General features: G+C 44.3%; 2 protein-coding genes across 10 annotated transcripts in view; one reads left to right on the top strand and one right to left on the bottom strand.

Annotated features, from left to right (window-relative positions):
- The window catches only part of SIAE (sialic acid acetylesterase), a 127,356-nt gene that overhangs the window by 77,687 nt on the left and 37,565 nt on the right, over window positions 1–12,104 (bottom strand). For 2 of the 7 annotated variants that reach the window (XM_081799222.1, XM_081799220.1), the window contains one exon: window positions 7,973–11,823. The exons of the other annotated variants lie outside the window; for them this stretch is intronic. In XM_081799222.1, coding sequence (XP_081655348.1) covers window positions 11,720–11,823 — 104 coding nt within the window. In that variant the 3' untranslated portion in view covers window positions 7,973–11,719. Of the gene's footprint in view, window positions 1–7,972; window positions 11,824–12,104 lie in introns of those variants that run through there. 7 annotated transcript variants of the gene reach the window in all.
- TBRG1 (transforming growth factor beta regulator 1) lies at window positions 46–10,711 on the top strand. 3 transcript variants are annotated; one of them, XM_081799228.1, is made up of 9 exons: window positions 46–383; window positions 2,219–2,289; window positions 2,926–3,158; window positions 3,738–3,874; window positions 4,169–4,315; window positions 8,696–8,793; window positions 9,059–9,169; window positions 9,550–9,692; window positions 10,189–10,711. In XM_081799228.1, exons 1-9 carry the CDS (start codon window positions 234–236, stop codon window positions 10,230–10,232), a joined length of 1,134 nt encoding a protein of 377 aa, XP_081655354.1. In that variant the 5' UTR covers window positions 46–233; the 3' UTR covers window positions 10,233–10,711. The 3 variants fall into 3 exon arrangements, with proteins under 3 accessions (XP_081655354.1, XP_006747390.2, XP_030874044.2); XM_006747327.3 differs by having other exon boundaries at window positions 49–383; window positions 10,384–10,711; XM_031018184.2 differs by lacking the exon at window positions 46–383 and adding an exon at window positions 1,287–1,310 and having other exon boundaries at window positions 10,384–10,711.

The following is a 12,104-nucleotide window of genomic DNA, read 5'->3' as shown; positions in this document are numbered from 1 at the left end:
TTACGTAACTTCCGGCCAGGACTTACTTCCGAGGCAGACGCGGAAGTGCGGGGAGGCCCGGGGCTGAGGTTGGTTGCCGGACTTCTGGCCCGGCCGTCCGCCTTGGGAACGTTCTGGAAGGATAGATTCCTAAGAGGCCGGATCCCGGCAGCCCAGACGAGACGAAGCCGGCGCTCTTCGGCCTAGGAGCCGATGCCGGCCGCGCCCTGGAGGCCCCGTAGCGGGGCCGGACCATGAGCCTGCTGGGCGGCCCGGCCTCCTCGCCGCGGGCCCCGCTGCAGTCCGGCAAGGCCAGGATGAAAAAGCTCCCGAAGAAGAGCCAGAACGAGAAGTACCGGCTCAAGTACCTGCGGCTGCGCAAAGCGGCCAAAGCCACCGTGTTTGTGAGTCTGACCGTCGCTCGGCCTTTTGCCTCGACACTCGTGATTCGCGACATCTCTCCCCACACCGTTCCCCTCCCAGAGTGGCAGGAACAGTAGTGTTAGCTTTTGCAGTACACGTTACTTCTCGTTAGCCTTGTGTCCTTGGACAAATTAGGTAGTTCCTGTACTCTTCTCTTTCCCGACCCGTGAGAGCCAACTACCTTTCGGCGTTGTGAAGATTAAGTGAGGGAAGTGAAGTGTTTGGCACCTAGAAGAGGTGCCAGTAAGTTTCAGTCATTGTCGTTCTTACCGCAAAACTCTTGGAAAGGCGTTTGATTCTCAAGAGAACCCTAGAGTGAGGCATTGTTTTTAAAAAATGGCAACACTGAAACCCAGAGAGATGATGTGCTCAAGGGCACTGTGTCAGAGCCCTGATTCCAACTTAGTCACCCTGGTCCTAGTTTACTGCTTCCGCTAGCCAGCCTATTCCCCAGCACCCCGAATACGCACAACTGACCTCTTCCCTCAACAGGCACGTGAAGCTTTCAGTAATTTACCCCCCTTCTAATCCCTTGAGTCTCTCAAGTATTCCTGCTGTTCTTTTATTGTAGAGGCGCTGAGTTTATTAAGTGAACTGGCTTGCCGGACACAACTTGCGTGGCGGTATTCTGGCTTGCTCCAGCTTGCCTCAGTGCTGGGAAACAGGGAATGGAGTCCTCGAATGTGCTTCCATGGCTGAATCACCACCTTACCTCTTCTTTCTACCAAAAGCTTTGAATATCTCTCAACATTTTTGTAAGGATAAGGGAAGGTTTGGAAATTAGAACGTTATTTTCAAAAGCATTTATTTAGCACTTGTGTGCTCTGGAGACAAATGAAGAAAGTAGAATTAAGAGGACTTGATACTTCATTGGCCAGTCCCTTTCTTTTGTCCTCTACATGTCAGAGGTACGTAAAGTCTGAACATTAAGAGTTTGAGGTCCCACTTGTGGAACATCCAGATGAGAGCATTTCCTTTACAACTGATGCTTGGGAAACAGATTGAGTCAGAAAGATGATACTTGAGTACACATAAGTAGATTATGAAGTTTAAGAATTTTGCATACTAGAGTTGATTTTATTCTGTCCAGTTTTTCTCTTTAAGGTTCATGTCCCATGGGATGCTTTGGGTTAGGTTGGTTTTATGAGCTCCCCAAGAGTCAAGGCACTTAGGAATGGATATTTCTCATATTTGTAAGGATTAAATTTAAGCATATATGGATTTAAGCGGTATGCCCTTTTCTCTACCAATACCCTAATTAGGGTGATCATACATCTTGGTTTGCCTAGGAGACCCTTGTCTACCATACTGTACTGGCATAATAATTAATAGCACCCCCTTTTCACTCAAATATGCCCCAGTTTCAATAAGTTATGTAATTACCCTGCCCATAGTGGAACTTGCCTCTGCCTTTACTGTAGGTTTTTTTAATAGTTTCTCTGCAAGGTAGAGTAGCTCATCCTTCTCACCCAGCAACACTTCTTTGGTTTGAAATACAGATCTTCTTGGAGTGCCTGGGTGGCTCAGTCTGTTAAGCACCTGACTCTTGATTTCAGCTCAAGTCATGATCTCAGGGTCATGAGATCGAGTCCTGTGTTGGGCTCCTCGCTGGGCATGGAGCCTGCTTCGGATTCTCTCTCTTTCCCACTCCCTCAGCCCTTTCCCCCCACCTTCCCCTCCATCTCGTTCCTGCGTGCGAGCTCTCTCTCAAAAAAAAAAAGAAAAAAAGAAAAGAGAAATACAGCTCCTCTGCCCAGAGTAATACTTTGATCTTTTACTCTTTTTATGTGATTATATCCGAAAATTTTTCTTAAAGGAAAATGCTGCTATTTGTGATGAAATTGCTCGTCTGGAGGAAAAATTTCTTAAAGCAAAAGAAGAAAGACGGTGAGCTGCCTTCATTTTGTGTTCAGAATCACATTCTCAGTGATTGATATGGTGTTACTGTTCTGGGAATTTTTCTCCAGTGGAATTTTTGTGCATTACAACCCATTGGCTACTGATCAAGTACAGAGAAACTCACAACCTCTAGTACTGGTTCCCATTTACCCAAGTTGTGTTGGACCCTGGGGATGAGACAGCTCCTTTATTCATCTTTCTAACACAGCCCTCTTACCACATCTAATGAGCTATCTTCTTGTAACTCCCCAAGGGAGAGAAAGAGAAGGGATAAAAGAAACTGCCTCTCATTCCACAAATACTCAATATGTACTACTCTGTGCAAAGCACAGTGGGTATATATAAAATATATACATAAACAGGTCCTGGTATGTGCCCTCTGGAAGCGTAACACCTTTCATCATCAACATCTATAGATGCAAGAGAGATAAGTTACAGTCCTTATCTTTGGCTCCTTGACGTATTGTCCTCTGGAGCTTCATTATTCCCTGGGCCCAAGAACATTATTTTTATGAGTGTAATAATCTTAGTATATAGTTCTGGCTTCTCCAGTACTTGAATAAAATACCAAACTGAGATAAACCAGAAGTTCATACCTCTGTTCCCTTTCCTTCCCAACCTCAGGTATTTGCTAAAGAAGCTCCTCCAGCTTCAGGCCCTAACAGAAGGGGAGGTACAGACTGCAGCTCCTGCCCACAGCTCTAGTTTGCCCCTGACTTACGGTGTGGCCAGCTCTGTGGGAGCTATCCAGGGAGCTGGGTCCATTTCTGGGCCCAGCACTGGGGCTGAGGAACCATTTGGGAAGAAATCCAAGAAGGAGAAAAAAGAAAAAGGCAAAGAGAACAACAAACTGGAAGGTACCTTGGGGAGAAGATATCACTTGCCCCTGTGGCCCAATGACTAATGGCAAAGACCTGGAACTACTGATAGACACACACGACCACAGATGTCCTTAAACCCTCCTCTGATCCTTACATAGCCCTAATAGCCCTCGGGAAGCAAGTGTATTAGAGCCACTTTGGGTGGAGGACTTCTAGACAGACCTGGTTAAATGTGAAGGGAGCAGGCTCAGGCCGCCCCCACACACACACCCCCAGTTCTCCAGGTTGCCTTCAGTTCAGTCTTTCCTAGAGGCAGGGAAATGGGCTAGGTGGCCTTTTGAGCACACAGATGGCTTGGGAAATTTCTGATCTGATAAATTAAGTAAGAGGCCTTAAAAAGTGGAAGCCTTTTAGGCACTAATATTAAAATTAGCCACTGCCAGGTGGGTGGGTTAGAAAGATACTCTGGGCTTTGGGGGAAAGTCCCATGTGCCCATTCAGTGAGTATATAGAAGCAGGATTGGCTTACTGCTCTTAGCACTCACGTGTAAATTTTTCCCTTCCCCTCAGCGTTGGGAGGGGCCTAAAGTGAGTGACCCCAGATTTGCGTTTCAGTTCTGAAGAAAACATCCAAGAAAAAGAAAATGGAGGGAGGTGCTCGCAAGCTGGTTCAGCCCATTGCCCTGGATCCCTCAGGACGGCCTGTGTTCCCCATCGGACTGGGGGGTCTAACAGTATATAGCCTGGGGGAGGTGAGTGAGACCAGCAATACATAGAGAGGAGACTCAGAAATATGGGAATGGGGTTGAGCCTTCCCTCCCTGTTCCCATTAGCCGCAGCCCCTTGCTGATCCAGACCAACCCCAGAAAACCTCCAGTCCCTAGGAAACCAGGTCAGTTTTGTCTGCTGCCCAGCCTGCACACTTTCTCTCTGTGATTCGAGTCACTCTTTGCAGCCCCAAAGTGGTCTTAAAGGCTACCACAGTACACTGGACTCCTGAATTCTCCAGCGACCTCAGTCGCAGATTGGGGGAATCTTTCTTATAGATCATCACCGACCGACCTGGCTTCCATGATGAGCGCGCCATCTACCCCGTGGGCTACTGCAGTACTCGAATATATGCCAGTGTCAAGTGCCCAGACCGGAAGTGTCTGTATACCTGCCAGATCAAGGATGGTGGCATGCAGCCTCAGGTACCCACTCCACAAATAACCGCTCTTTTCCTTTTCTTTCTTTTGAGAACCTTCTCTGTGACATCCACTTAATAGGTATTACCTGTTTTGACCCTTAGAGTACATACTGTATAATAACCATTTGGGTAACTCCAAGATGCAGAAAAGCAATTGGCCCTAAGTCAGACCTTTGTTATTAAGTGCTGGAGCTGGGATTTGAATCTGCCTGGCTGACTCTCATCCTGACGCCCTTTCCTTTGAACCCTGCTGCTTGTACTGTTGCTCTGGTGACTGTGAGGCTGAGCAAGCCTCCTTATGTGTGACGTGCAGGCCTGTGTACCAGAGCGATGATTTTGATACTCTGCCGTTTCAAGAAGGACCAAAATGGAGGAAGCAAAGAAACTACATATTGGTTTCTGATTGCACACACTCTGAAGGACCTGGGAGACGTGAACCTTAGTCTTAAGAAATACCTTTGTTCATCTTTCCCACTGCTGTGATTCAAGGCAGTTCATTTTCCCCAGCCATCACCTCTGATCGTTGGGAAAAAATAGACCATTTTCAAAGTTCCAGACTTCACTGTCTGGTGATGTTACAGATCACTAGAAAGTTGGGTGGAAGGAGGTAGAGGCAAGGAAAGGAACCTTTGAGCAGAAGCTGAGAGCCTGCCTGATGCATGTGGATAATACCGCACCGCCCCAATCCTGGTTAGAGCACTGTTAGGTACATGTGAGTGTTCAGATGACCTGACCGTTGCAGGAGTTCTGTTTAGAAAGTACTCTAACAGAAAGACTTATTGTAGCAATATACCATATTTATAACAAATTATAAATTCAGTGCAAATGTAATCAAAATTTAATAGGATTGTAATGGATATCGACAAGCCGATTCCTAATTTCTTTAAAGACAAACTCCTGAAATATTTCTGGAAAGAAGAGTTTGCAGGGTTTTTAGTTTCCTTTTTTTTTTTTAAAGCTTGTTAACCCCTCTGGACATTATTTTCAGGTACATCGTGAGGTTTAATTCCTTTTTTTTCCAACTAACATGATGTGGTATCTCTAGTGTGCATATAATGCATATTACACTTGAGTATGCTTCCAGATGGTTCTTTTTCATCTCTTTGTTTATAAATGCTACTAGGACTTTTAATTACTTTAGCTTTATAGAATGTTTTATACTATATGTTAACAGAAAATATAGAAGAATATTTTTATAATCTTTGAGGTGAAAGCTTTTCTTGAGCAAGGCATGAAATGTAGAAGCCATAAAGGAAAATAGTAACAGATTTGACCATTAAAAATTTAATAAATGACAAAAGACCCAGTAATCCAAGTTAAAAGTCAAGCAAAAAACAGGAAGAAAATATGTAACAGTGGATTAATATCCAGATAAAGTGCTCCTGTGGTCAAATATAAAAAGCAATCAGATACAACAGGTATTTCATAGAAACAGTGCAGATGGTTGGTAAGAACGGCCCTAATTAGCAATTACGGAAATGCAAATAAAAAGGTCTTACTTAGCTCATGGGCAAACAGCAGAGAGACTGATAATATTTAGTGTTGGCCAGGGTATAGGAAAACAAGTATGCATTAGTATGAGTGAAAATTTCCAGTCTTTTGGAAGGCAACTTAGCAATATCAACAAGTTTAATATGTGTGTCCTTTGACCCAGAATACTGCTAGGTATTCGAGTATTTCCTAGAAAAATGTGCAAATGTGAATAAAAGAGTTACATATAACAATATACATTATGGCATTGTATGCAAAGGCAAGAAATTAGAAATAGCTGAAATATGCATCAGTAGGAGAATGGTTAAAAATTAAGATTTATCCACCTTGTGTAATACTATGTAGCAGTTAAAAGAATGAAGTAGAGTTATACATACAAACAAGGAAAGCTCTCCAAGATCAAAATATGAGATTTTGGCCTTTTATTTGCTCTTTGTGCAAAACAGAATAGTGTGCATACAGTATAAAAGATTGAAATTGATGTGACCCAGTACCAAATAAGAGAGCCATCCTGGAATATTTGAAGATAATTACTTGCGGTTTTTTTTCATGCATGGCTAAGAAATAAATATAAACCATCAGTATCTTCAACTTGAAACATATGTCTTTGGTTGGTTGAAGTAACAAAACCACTGACTAAAACTCACAATTATTGACAAAATTGAAAGAGCTCTAAAATTTGACACAGTATAATTGAAATAAAAACTGCAGAAGAAAACTTAACAGCTGCAGAAACCGTACTCAGTAAAGTAGATTTTGGATTCTAAAAAATGATCAATAATGCACATGATTGTTTGAAAATATACAGAAAATAAATTAATCCTGTTTGGAATAATTTGATTGAAGTAAACATTAAAAAGCTGAATACTGGTTTTTTTGTTTTGGGTTTTGTTAAGTTTTTATTTAAATTCCAGTGTTGGTTTTGTTAAGTTTTTATTTAAATTTTTATTTAAATTCCAGTGTAATATTAGCTTCAGGAGTAGAATTTAGTGATTCATCACTTACTACAGCACCCAGTGCTTATCACAAGTGCCCTCCTAATCCCCATCGCCCATTAACAGCCCCCGCCCCCGCCTATCTCCCCCCTCCAGTAAACCTGTTTATTCTCTCTAGTTAAGAGTCTGTTTTATGGTTTGCCTCTCCTTTTTTTCCCCCTATGTTCATCTGTTTTGTTTCTTAAATTCCACGTATGAGTGAAATCATAGGATACTGTCTTTTTCTGACTTACTTCACTTAGTATAATACATTCTAGCTCCATGTCATTGCAGGTGGCAAGATTTCATTCTTTTGATGGCTTAGTAACATTCTAGTGTGTGTGTGTGTCTGTATGTGTGTGTATATGCCACCTCTTCTTTATCCAGTCATCAGTCGATGGACATTTGGGCTCTTTGTATAATTTGGCTATCCATGTTGATAATGCTGCTGTCAGCATCAGGGTGCATGTTTCCCTTCAGATCACTATGTTTGTATCCTTTGGGTAAATACCCAGTAGTGCAATTGCTGGATCATAGGGTAGTTCTGTTTTTAACTTTTTTTTTTTTTTTTAATTATTTATTTATTTGAGAGAGAGAGAGAGAGAGAGAAACAGCATGAGAGGGGATAGGGTCAGAGGGAGAAGCAGGCTCCCCGCTGAGCCGGGAGCCCGATGTGGGACTCGATCGCAGGACTCCGGGATCATGACCTGAGCCAAAGGCAGACGCTTAACCAACTGAGCCACCCAGGCGCCCCTGTTTTTAACTTTTTGAGGAAACTCCGTACTGTTTTCCAGAGTGGCTACACCAATTTGCATTCCCATCAACAGTGCACGAGCGTTCCCCTTTCTCTACGTCCTCACCAACACTTATTTCCTGTGTTAATTTTAGCCATTGTGACCACTGTGAGGTAATACCTCATTGTAATTTTTATTTGTATCTCCCTGATGATGAGTGATGTTGAGCATCTTTTCATGTGTCTGTTAGCCATCTGTGTGTCTTCTTTGGAAAAATGGATACTGTTTAACTGAACTTTATAGAACACTAGTCAAGGAATTTCATTGGCTAAATAGAACTTCTTACAGAAATATTTTCTTTGCAAAAATTCACTGAACTTATAGAAAACTGGTCAAGGAATTAAGTTGGCTAGATAGTATTTGTTACAAAAATACTTTCTTGGCAAAAATTCCTCAGTATAATTTTGATTTAAGGGGTTTTTTTAATAGATACTTTGCTTCAATATTATGGATATTATAGACATAGACAGATATATAGGTATTACAGATACTTGCTTCAGGATATTTTGCAATTCAAAAAATAAACGAGGCTTGCAGTAAAAATGGCCTTCCTCCTAGATACTACAAAGTAAACATAAGGTTACATGATCTTATTTGATCTCATGTATTTCTAAAATACCATTTGTGGGGTGCCAGGTGGGGCTCAGTTGGTTGAGCATCCAACTCTTGATTTTTGCTCAGGTCATGAGATCGAGCCCCAAGTCAGGCTCCCCCTCAGCAGGGAGTCTGCTTTTTCCCTCTCTCTCTTTCTCTCTGTCTCTCTGCCCCTCCCCCCACTGGTGCTGTTCTCTCTAAAATAAATAAATCAGTCTTTAAAAAATAAAAAAAAAAATACCATTTGTATTTGTACTGAAAGATGTAAGTAAGTAGATAGGAAAGGTATGTAGCAAATTAAGTGTTGGCCACTGGAGAGCCGTCAGGCAAGGTGTATAGAACTGAAACAGTCAGAGGACTTTGTGTTTTCTTGGACTCATTTGAATTTTTAACAGCGCTCTAGGAAATTGTGCCCACCTAGTATCATATACATCAGCTTCAAGATCTAGAGTGAAGAAGTAGTTATAGGAGTAGGATGACTTTCTACTACTTCCTCCAAGGTTGATCTCATTGCCCTTTGATCTTTCTCAGTTTGAAATTGTTCCTGAAGATGACCCCCAGAACGCCATTGTCACCTCTTCTGCAGACGCCTGTCACGCAGAACTGCTCCAGACCATAAGTGCTGCTATGTAAGTTGAAGCTTGAAGACAGACAAGTCTAAAGAGATCACTTGTGGTACAGTGAGACTTTCCTTGTGTTTAATGTCTGGAGATCCCCTATCTATAGAAAGCTATCCTGCATCCTTTATATTTCTTACCAGAAATCCTTTGGATTTCTCCAGAGTATCCAAGTCAAGAAAGTGTGTTCTCTGCATTCATACCCACGGTCCATTCCTAAACCCATTCTCCTCTCCATCTCGATTTGTAAATTACAAATCCTTCCTCTCCTATTTAGGGGGAAACTAATGCCCAACCTGCTTCCATCTGGAGCTGACTTTTTTGGGTTTTCTCATCCAACTATTCACAACCTGATCCAGAGTTGTCCAGGAGCTCAAAAATGCGTCAAGTAAGTGTGATCAAATCCATTCCCTTGAGAGAAGCACTGTGACCGGCAGTTACTGCTTCGCTCGTTCTTCCGCTTACTGAGCTGCTTCTGTGTGCAGAGTGTGCTTGCTCCGCGGCCAGTGTGCCTCAGTGTTAGTCCTCAGCCTCAAGTGAGCAGGAGCCAGCCCCTCACAGCACTAGAATTACCAGTGTCTGTGAGTACCATGACAGCAGAAGGGTTGCGAAGTCCTGCAGACACCGATCTTCTCTTAGTTTGTTAATATGATTTTTAGATATATATGGGAGAGACCTAGAGGAGAAAATACCTGATCTCTCTGGAAGTCAGAATGGGTTATTACGGCTAACAGACACCCCTTACAGTGATGTCCCTTGATCCTGCAGTTACCAGTGGGTGAAATTTGATGTATGGAAACCCGGAGACGGGCAGCCGCCCCAAGGACTGCCAGAGAATGATGCAACTGTAAGCTTCGAAGCCTTTCAGAGACAGGCCTTTGGTGAAGATCATAGTGATCCCATTCTGCAAGGTATCTTAACTTTACCTTCTGGTTTGAAAATGGACTGTTTTTAGGCCGTCCTCTGCTCTTCATTCAGAGTTGACTACTGCAAATAGCTGGGCAGCAAGGGATAGAAACTGCACCGCGCCGACCACAGAGAGCCCCGGGCGCGAGGACGGGCTGGCTGGCCTGCCGGGCTCCCCAGCAGTGATAGGGGCAGTCACGGGGAGCGGCCGCCGTCGGGGTGAGGCGGGGCCCACGGAGAAATTAGGCTTTCTCTTTTTCTAACGTAAGTAAGACCCAAGCGGGGCTCCAGGGGAGAGTCTACTATGCAGGACTAAAATTTCAAATGAAGCCAAGGGGACCAGGTCATGGCCTTGGTCCTGCCTGTGTTCAGTGGATTCCCTGGCACGAATGGGTGGAACGATCAGGGATCTGGCCTTGGGTGATACAGGGAGAACTCTGGACTGGAAATAACAGAATTAAAATTCTCACTCTCTCCCTCTAATATACTGTATAACCCTAGGCAAATCACGTAATCTGTCTTGGCCACGGTTTTCTTCGTTGTAAAAGTTAAGTTTCTGTCCTATCTTACCAAACAAGCGCAAGATTCGGCTGACAGACGTTAAGGGTGTTAGAAATTGAAAGGACATCCGTGTGTCTTGATTAGTCCCCTGAGATTCCCAGGCAGCAGTGGAACTGAAGGAATTTTCTTCTCCAGGATCCTTGGACCTTCCAGAGCTTCAGCCCACACCCTTCGTGTCTTCTTACGAACCCGTGTTCCTGACGCACGAACCCCTGGTGGACACTCACCTGCAGCACCTGAAGTCTCTGTCACAGTGTAGCCCGACCCCGTCTTCAGATTGAGCAGGAGGGGGTCGCATAGCATGTCATTTAACTTAAAGTAAAACTCCAGATATGGAAGAAGACAGCACTTCAGGAGCGAAGGAGATACCAACACATTTTGTCATGGAGGCTCCTCTGGTGACAGTGTTCCCTGGGAAAAACTTCAGCTGCTTTATTTTTAGCAATAAATTTCTCTTTACAAATCTGCTTATTTTCATCTTGTTGTAATCAGGATTTTTTTTTCCTTTTTTTTTTTTTTTTTTTTGGTTAGCCCTGCCTGAGGTAAACTTAGTGTTCTGTAAGCCCGAGTGAGAGGAGGCTGCCGACTCGGGAGGGAGAGGTAGGAATCTGAAAGCCTTGCCCCTGGATTCTGCTCCTAGCTCCAGGAATGAAGTCCTGGCCCCTGCTACCCAAGAAGCTGCTCTGTTTTCATGTCGCTAGGATCACAGCCCAGGGCTACTTGTCCCCGAGCTGGAGAGGCCAGGCTGAGGCACGCCGTTCATCTTCTCCTTCACACGTCACATCCTTCAAGGAAATCAAAAAGTCCTCTGTAATCCTGTCCGCCCCCTTTGCTGTTCCTTATCTGAGAATGTGCTTGTCGCTGAATAAACTGAGTGCACATGATAACAGAGATACAGCGTGTCAGGGGGCGGCCCCCATCCCGCGCGGCAGGCTCCCCCCGTCCCTTCACTAGCCGGCTAATAACATGACTGTATTCTATGCAACTGGATGTGTTGGCCCTGCCCGTGACGCCGAGGGGGAGCTTTCCCGCCTCGCCTGATCCGGACCACAGCAGAGCCGTGTGGGCTGCCTCGCTGGCCGCCAGCCAGGTACCTGGGCCGGCCAGAAGGAAGCCACGGAAGGACCCCAGAAGGGGAAGACCGGAGAACGAGTGGTAACAGGTGTCGCTGTGCCGCAGTTCCTAGCTGCTGACTGGGGACAACAAGAAGGGGGATCTTGTGCCCCAGGAGTAGATGCGCCGGCGGAGGGAGGGGTCGGACAGCCACGCTAAGTGCACAGCGCACTGGCCACGGAAGTACCCGAAACTAAAGTAACCGCCGTTCACTTTATGACTCTTCACTGCAGTCTTTTTATAAGTCTGTGTAGCTTTCCACAGTACAAAAAAATAAAATCTGGATAACAGCAAGCCAGGGGCTCAAAGGGGATGACTCAGAGCTGTCCGTGCTCTCAGGCCTTCCTCTCCTCGCCGCCTAAGTTGGCTGGACGCGTGCCTGCGCAGACGGGACAGCTGCTTTAACACGGAGCGAGGGTCTTCCCCTTGTAGCGCGGTCGGAGTGAAACACGCCAAAACGAGCTCATTTTAAGGAAGACATTTTTTAAATAAGTTATCGTGCTGTTTGCTTTAATAAGAGTATTTACTTTGTAGCCTTCCTAGAGGAGTGGTTTTCAAACTACAGATCTCCACCCACTGCTTGTTCCTAAACTTAGGGAGTCAAGACCTCTGTTTTTTAAATTAAATAAAACAATTAGAACTTAGTAGAATGTGTCACATGTCCAAACGTTGAAATTTGGGTTTCAACTATAGTGTGTACATAATGAATTTATGTAAAAATCACATGCATACACATGAAAGGG

The sequence above is a fragment of the Leptonychotes weddellii genome, chromosome 11 (assembly GCF_054177405.1).
Source record: "Leptonychotes weddellii isolate Sample4059 chromosome 11, ASM5417740v2, whole genome shotgun sequence".
Lineage (NCBI taxonomy): Eukaryota > Metazoa > Chordata > Mammalia > Carnivora > Phocidae > Leptonychotes > Leptonychotes weddellii.
This window is presented reverse-complemented; position numbering and strand designations above follow the sequence as displayed.

Excerpts from the sequence above, each read along its gene's own strand:
- TBRG1 (XM_006747327.3), top strand. The coding sequence starts at position 234 with ATGAGCCTGCTGGGCGGCCCGGCCTCCTCGCCGCGGGCCCCGCTGCAG. Across the intron at positions 4,316-8,695 it reads ATGGTGGCATGCAGCCTCAG|TTTGAAATTGTTCCTGAAGA; the intron begins GTACCCACTCCA and ends GATCTTTCTCAG. Across the intron at positions 8,794-9,058 it reads CAGACCATAAGTGCTGCTAT|GGGGAAACTAATGCCCAACC; the intron begins GTAAGTTGAAGC and ends TCTCCTATTTAG.